General features: G+C 51.5%; 1 protein-coding gene across 1 annotated transcript; it reads left to right on the top strand.

Moving 5' to 3' along the window:
- Positions 1-5,842: 5,842 nt before the first annotated feature.
- Positions 5,843-7,004, top strand: TMSB10 (thymosin beta 10). Its single transcript, XM_040993616.1, has 3 exons — positions 5,843-5,937; positions 6,288-6,400; positions 6,705-7,004. Exons 2-3 carry the CDS (start codon positions 6,301-6,303, stop codon positions 6,737-6,739), a joined length of 135 nt encoding a protein of 44 aa, XP_040849550.1. The 5' UTR covers positions 5,843-5,937; positions 6,288-6,300; the 3' UTR covers positions 6,740-7,004.
- Positions 7,005-7,653: the final 649 nt, after the last annotated feature.

Genomic DNA, 7,653 nt, shown 5'->3' with positions numbered 1-7,653 from the left:
TTCATACATACAAGACACAGAAAAAGAGAAAGAATTTTTTCATCCATTATTTCACTTTCCATACACTCACAACAACCAGAGCTGGGCAGGATGAAGTCAGGAACCAGGACCTCTATCTGGGGCAGGGGTATTATGAACACAGCACTTGAGCCATCATCTAGTGCCTTTCAAGGTGTATTAGCAAGAAAGTGCCCAGAACTCAAGCCAGCATTCTAATAATGAGATGCTAGTGTCTCAAGTAGTAGCTTAACCCACAAGACCACAACTGTAGCCCTAATCTGGGGGCCAATAAGACCACATCTGCCCATATCAGGCTCATTTCACCATATGTTGTCCATTTCCCTGCTGGAACCAACAGGATTTGGAGCTTACACAGTTGCATCACTCGTAACACAGTCAGCATTCTAACTACACCCTTATTCCAGGCTCCAATAGAAATGTCAAGCTGAATGAGAGACAAAGTCCCATGGAAACTTCACAAAGACCACACACACCACTAGACTGACAGTCATCAACATAGTCTGTAGGTCCCTCTCACAAGTCTAGCTTTTCCAGACCTTCCTCCTCAACAAAGATGGAAAAGCAGCTGGGGTGCAGAGGCCCGACTTTCTCACTTTCTCTACATGTCTGTGAACTGCACACAACCTGTTCCAAGCAGTGGACTGAAAGCTGGTCGCGTATAAATGACGCCCAAAGTCATAAGTAACTGCAAAGCCTGAGCATCATTAAGTGACTTTGACTCATTCATTTACTATATTAAACCTGTAACTGGTGAGACTGGTTACATATTCCACATGCAGACCACTACCAGATGCTTCATGGGCACCTAATGAACATTTATTGTAAGTCAATGGGAACAGGTCCAGCAAGCTAGCTCAGTGGCTAAATCCTCCCCTTTCAGCGCCAGGATCCCATACGTGTGCCAGTTCATGTTACGGCTGCTCCACTTCCCATCCAGCTCCCTGCGTGTGGCCTGGGAAAGCAGTGGAAGATGGCCCAGGTCCTTGGGACCCTATACCCTTGTGGGAAACAGAAAAAGCTCCTAGCTCACGGCTTTGGGTCAGCTTAACTCTAGCTGTTGCAGCTATTGGGAAAGCAAACCAGTGGAAGAAGATCTTTCTCTCTGTACCTCTTCTTTATATATATATATATATAGATAGATAGATAGATAGATAGATAGATAGATAGATAGATAGATATAGATAGACAGACAGATAGATAGGTATCTGTCTTTCCAATAAAAATAAATCTTTCTTTAAAACTTAAGACAATAAGGCCTGGGGCAGTGGCCTAGTAGTTAAATTCCCCACCTTGCACGCGCCAGGATCCCATATGGGTGCCAGTTCTAGTCCCAGCAATCCTACTTCCAATCCAGCTCCCTGCTTCTGACCTGGAAAAACAGTTGAGGACAGCCCAAAGTTTTAGGATCCTGCACCCAAGTAAGAGACCTGGAAGAAGCTGTTGACTCCTGGCTTCAGATTGGCTCACTTTCAGCCATTGCGGTGACTTGGGGAATTAATCAGTAGATGGAAGATATTCTTCTCTGCATATCTCACTTTCCAATAAAAATAAATAAAATCTTCAAAAAATTTTAAAAATAGAAGATAATTCAGACAGCAGGTACGTGATATGGAAGATGCTCAGTGGACATTCCCAAGCAGGACATAACACCCTGGTGAAGCCATGTGAATTTTTCTGTCTCATAGTGTCCCAGTTCCCTTCTGTTTTATAACAAAACATTCTGAAACTTGGTGGCTTAACACAATTGCAACATTTATTCTGCTGGGCCTGCCAACTGCAGTTTGTAAAAAAGCAACTTGTCTCTGCTCCACTGAAAGTTGGACACATTAAAGGCCCATCTGGGGAGGATGCCTGATACAGCAGTGAAGACATTCACAACCCACATTAGTGCCTGGTTCAAGTACCAACCACTTCCAATCCAGCTTCCTGCTAGTACGTACCGTGGGCGGCAGGAAGTGAGGGTCCAAGTACACAGGTCCCTGGCATCCACACAGGAGACCTGGATTCTGTCTCTGACTCTTGGCTTCCTCTTGGCTCAGCCCTGGCTATCGTGGGCATTTGAGGACTGAACCAATGGATAAAAGATCGGTTGGTTGGTCTCTCTCTATCTTTCAGGAACATAAAAACTCAGTAGAATTCTTTTAAATGGCAATAAAACTTATTTTTCTAAGGAGAGCTCATGCACTTGCCTGCTGAATAGCTCATACTGGTGTTAAGCTTTGAGTTCAGCTAGGGTTCTGGCTCAGTTTCCCAGCAGCTTGCAGGGATCCTCAGAGAACCAGGCAGCACTATGACCCAGTATCACAAGGCACAAAACATCATTTCTACCATTTTTATTCACTAAAACAAAGTCCCTAGGTCCAGTCCATAACCAAGAAACTATAACAGAAATGTCAAAGGCCCAACAGATTAAGTGAAGGCAATAGAGATGATCATTGTTCTCCCTTTTTTTTAAAAAAAAAAAAGTGTATTTATTTGAAAGGTAGAATGACAGAACAAAAGGGAAGAAACAAAGGAATTTTCCGTCTGCTGGTTTTCTCCTCAAATGGCTGCAATCGCCAGGAATGGGCCCAACTGAAGGCAGTGACAGGAACTCCATCTGGGTCTTCCATGTCTGTGCAGAGGTCCACGTGCTTGAGACATCATCTGCTGCCTTGCCAGGTGCATTAGCAGGGAGCTGGATGGGAAGTGAAGTAGCTTGGACTTGAACTTGCACTTATATGGGATGCTGGCCCTGCTGAAGTTGGAGGATTAACTCTCCACAGCCCCAGGCATGACCATTGTTCTCCAGTCCCAAGTACCATCAGGGTTGCTAGCTTTGTTAGAGACAGGCCACAGAGGTTCACTGAGTAAGAGTAGGCAATGTCTGTAAGTCCACTTAACATTCCTCACAGTTGTTCTGTCTAAAAATATGAGTCATCATAGCTTTATTTAGAAAAATAAATAGATTCCCTTGTTTCCCAAATGAAGGGAAGTTGAAATTCAAATTCCACATGAGACTAAATTTGGACAACTGAATATTCCCATAAAATCATGCCTAGTGTTGCATCTAAAAAGAAACCAAGGGCCAATGACGCCCTCCAAAATGTCCCTGCTTCCCCGTGTCTGGATGTGTTTTTGTTCTCATGCAGCGGATCCTGCCACGGCATATGGCAGAGGCTGCTCCAAGTCGTACTTTCTGTTCCTGATGGATGCTGCTGGATCACATTCTCCAGCCTCCCTCACAGTTAGATTGAGATCACACAGCTGAGCCAATCCTTTCTCTTTCCCATCCTCTCCCGGGATGAGCTCCCTGGACCTAGATAGCGACAAGAGACTGGGTGCCTGAGCCACCACAGGAGGAGTCAACTGACAAGGAACTTGAGTTCAGGGCAGAAAACAGATTTGTGCTGCCCTAAGCCAACTTTTCTCTCTCTCTCTCTCTCTCTCTCTCTCTCTCTCTCTCTCTCTCTCTCTCTCTCATTTATTTGAAACAGTTATGGATAGAGAGGGAGAGACAGAGAGATCGTCCATCCACAGGTTTACTCCAGGCACATCAGCAGGGAGCTGATCGGGAGGGCAGGTCTGGCAACAGCTTCACCCACTGCAACACAACACTGGTCCCAGCCCTAAGCCTTCTTGGAGGCTGTTTGCTGCAGCTGTTCTCCTACCCTGACTGTGAAGTTCAAGTTTCATGCAGGGAATGTTCACTCCACTATCCTTATCTCCCCCATGGGTGCAAAAAATTTCCTCATTCCATTGACACTGGAATTTGTTATCAGATATGACACATGACATATTTCATACTTCATATTTCTGCACTCTCCTACACTAGAGCCCACACGCTGTCCTGCCAAAACAAGCCCCAGCTAGGCCCAGGCCACAGGGCAAGACATCAGTTGGGACCCCGTCAGATGTTTAGACCCAACCCCAGCCAAGTGCAGCCTAGCCCAGCCCAATACCTTGTGAGCTGCAGTTAAACGACTGAGACTACATCACCATTTTAAGCCCTTGAGTCTGGAGGTGTGTGTTGCACAGTATATTATTTCAATAATTGACTCATACGCAAGTAAAATGGGAAGGTTGAGCCTGGCTCAGTGGTGTAGCAAACTAATCCTCTACCTGTGGCACTTGTATCCCATAGGGGCTTGTGTCCCAGCTGATCCACTTCCAATCCAGCTCCCTGGCACAGGTAAGCTCAAGTCTTTGGGCTCCTGTGCTTACATGGGAGTCCTAGAAGAAACTCCAGGTCCTGGCTTTGGATCAGCTCAGCTTTAGCCATTGTGGACATTTGGGGAGTGAACCAGTGGATGGAAAACCTCTTTCTCTGTCTCTCCCTTTTTCGCTATACAATCTACCTTTCAGATAAAAATAAATATATATATATTTTAAATATGAGGGTGTCCCAGCATGATGCTATAGTGGCTAAATCTCCCTTTGCACTCCCAGAATCCCATGTGGATGCAGGTTCATGTCCCACCTGCTCCACTTCCTGTCCAGCTCCCTGCCTGTGGCCTGGGAAAACAGTCTAGGATGGCCCAAAGCCTTGGAAACTGGCATGCATGTGGGAGACCCAGAAGAAGCTCCTGACTTCAGATCAGCTCAGCCTTGGCCGTTTTAACCAATCGGGGAGTGACCCAGTGGACAGAAGATCTCTATCTCTCCTCCTCTCTATAAATCTGCCTTTCCAATTAAAAAAAAAAAAAAAGAAAAACCACTTTTTTTTTTAAGTGAGGGTGGCACTCCAATGAAGCTGCCATATTAAAGATACATTTGATACATGTTTCTTTTCTCATTAAGTTTATGCCAAATCCAACTAACAGCTGAAAAAACAGGTGGAAAACCCCAGGGTACACCAGGGGATTCGTCCCTTTCCCTCTGCTTCAGACACACTGCGGGAAGCAGAGAAAAACAGGAAGGCACTGCACAGAACTCAGGATGCTTCCTGCAAACCCCACCGTTAACAGAGCTGGATTCCTTGACGCTGGGGAAAAAGGAAAACTTGAGACTGAATGGAAGGACGACCAGCTTCATCCCCAGAAATTAACTATCAAAAGCTGTTGCACAAGCAGGAAATAACCTAAATCATTGCACTGCATCACTCCCATAATGGGTTAAGAAGAAAACAAGGCCCGTTGGCAGACTCGGGGGTGCCTATCGCCTCCAAGGTTAAGCCAGCCCCCTCCCATCCGCTGTTCCCAGGAACACAGCTAGATAAGGAGCAAGGCCGGCTCCCTGCTGCACTCCCGCTCCACCTCCGCCCGCCAGACAATGCTGGGACTGCGTGTGGGCTGCAGCACCGCTGCAGGAGCCGCCCAGCTCCGGGAAACGTGGCCCACCGCCTCCCCAGGGACCAGAAAGCACCCGGGACCTGCCTGGCTCTCAGTCCCCTCTCACAGCTCCGCCGTCCTCAGCTAGGATTCTGCACAGCTGAGAACCCCCACCCCTCAAAGATGAAAAGGGGACAGGGAAGGGGAACTCTGGAGGGGACCCAGGCAAAGCATGTGGCGGCAACATGGGTGGAGTGTGTCTAGCGAACAAGGAGTGCAACAGAGCGGTGGTGCACACCCACCCTCACACTCAGCACACATAGCAACAACCCTCCTCCACCAGCCACCACCCCCCAAGCCTGGTCTGGGGGGGGGATGCGCAGCAGACTCCCGCCCCAGGGCGAATGCAGCCCCCCAAGCAAGCTCCCCACGGGCCCCCGTGGCCACCCTGGCGGCGCCCTCGGCGGGCTGGGGGCGCAGGGCGCGGCCGGGAGCGCGGGCACCCGCGCGTCCCCGCCCCTGGGCTGCCAGGCCCGCCCCCGCTGCGGCGGCCGAGGGGAGGGACCCGCGCGCGGTGTATATAAGGCGAGGGGCTGGCGCCGCTCTTTTGTCTCTTGCTGCAGCGACTGAGCGGATCGCCAGGACCCGGGCTCGGAGCAGGAACTCGAACTCGAGGTGAGCACGACGCTGGGGAGGGGGCCTGCAGGGTGCGGTCGGAGCTGGAGGGGGCCTGCAGGGTGCGGCCGGAGCTGGGGGCGCAGGGCCGGCTCGCCCCTGGCACGCTTCCCGAGCCGGACGGGAGAGGCTCGGAGCGGCCACGCCCTGGGGCTTCCGAGCGGGGTCCCGCCCGGGTCCTCTCCGCTTGTGTGGGGGGCGGGGGGCGGCTGCCGGCAACGCCCCGGCCGGAGTGCCACGTCGAGAAGGGCGTCGGCGGGACGGTCAGCGCAGAGGGAGACCCTGGCTCGCTCCCCCCCAAAACCCCGCTAGCTCCGCGCCAACCGCTCTGGTTTGTTCGGCAGGGTGTAAGAAAATGGCAGACAAACCGGACATGGGAGAGATCGCCAGCTTCGATAAGGCCAAGCTGAAGAAGACCGAGACGCAGGAGAAGAACACCCTGCCGACCAAAGAGAGTGAGTGCCCCCCAGGACCGCGGGGGACCCCTCCAGCCTACCCCCACCCTGCCCTGCTTGTGCCAGTCCAGCCCCTCGCCCACCCCACCCTCAACGCGGCCAGTGCCCCGGGTCTGGGCGGCCTCCCGGGCACCCTTGCAGGGACACAAAGCACCCTGGCTATCCCCAGTCCCACGCCTCATTCCTCCATCCCCCACCCCAGACTTCGTGGGGGCCTCGCCCACCGCAGGTTTGCGCCTGGCTTGGGGAGTGGGGTTGCCTAGTGGCCTCACCTTCCCGCTACTTGCTTCCCACTCCCGCACAGCCATCGAGCAGGAGAAACGGAGCGAGATTTCCTAAGAGTCTGGGAGGATTCCCCCTACCCACCCTCCCCCATCGACTTCGAAGACCCCAAGGCGTGATGTGGAAGACGAGGCACCTGCAAAATGGACGCGAGCCACAAGCTGCACTGTGAACCCGGGCACTCCGTGCCGCCGCCACCGGCCTGTGGGTCTCTTAACGAGACCCCCCCAACTAATCGGACTGCCAAATTCCTCTGGTTTGCCCTGGGATATTATAGAAAATTATTTGTATGATGAGTAAAAATAAAACACACCTCGTGGCATGGCTGGCGTGGTCTCAGTCTCTGGGTTGAGTGTGCGTGGGCGGTGCCGCTGCAGCAGAAGCGGGGGAGGGGGATCGCGGAAGCCGCTGGCTCGCAGGCGCCTTTTTTGGGGTTTTTTGTTTGTTTGTTTTTTGGGGTTTTTTTCTCTTCCTCAACTGCTTTTCCGTAAATTTTCGGGGATTTTCGGCTGTTGGGCTCTGGCCCAGAAAGCTCTTGGTGTACAATGTAGCCCCACTTTGAGGCTAGCTGCTCCGGAAAATGTTTTTGTAATTTTTTTTTTCTTCCGAAGAACAAGATGTGAACTCACTGTGGTTTCCCCAACCCCCGCCCGCCACCGTCTCTAGCTTGAATTCACACCAGAACCAAACAGTGATAGGAAGCCTGGGGGCGGGGGTCCTCAATCTGGAATGTTGGAAATTGGGCGAGGTTGGGAAGTCTCCCAAAGGCTTCCGTCTGAAGCTCCAGAGCGAGGGAGGGTGGAGATCAGAACACAAAAAACAAAGGCGGGAGCTAGGGAGACGGCAACTGGGACTTGCGAATGGACTGGGGGGTGGAGGGAGCAAGCCTAGCTTTTTGTCCTTTTAGCCCTAAGCTGAGAAGGTCCCACAAAAGCGTTAGCCATTAGAGGCAGTGCTAGGGGGCGCGGGCT

The sequence above is a fragment of the Ochotona curzoniae genome, unplaced genomic scaffold (assembly GCF_017591425.1).
Source record: "Ochotona curzoniae isolate NIBS_2020 unplaced genomic scaffold, NIBS_Ocur_1.0 contig_883, whole genome shotgun sequence".
Classification (NCBI taxonomy): Eukaryota; Metazoa; Chordata; class Mammalia; order Lagomorpha; family Ochotonidae; genus Ochotona; species Ochotona curzoniae.
Note: the sequence above shows the minus strand (reverse complement) of the source record. Positions and strands in the feature narration are given on the sequence as shown.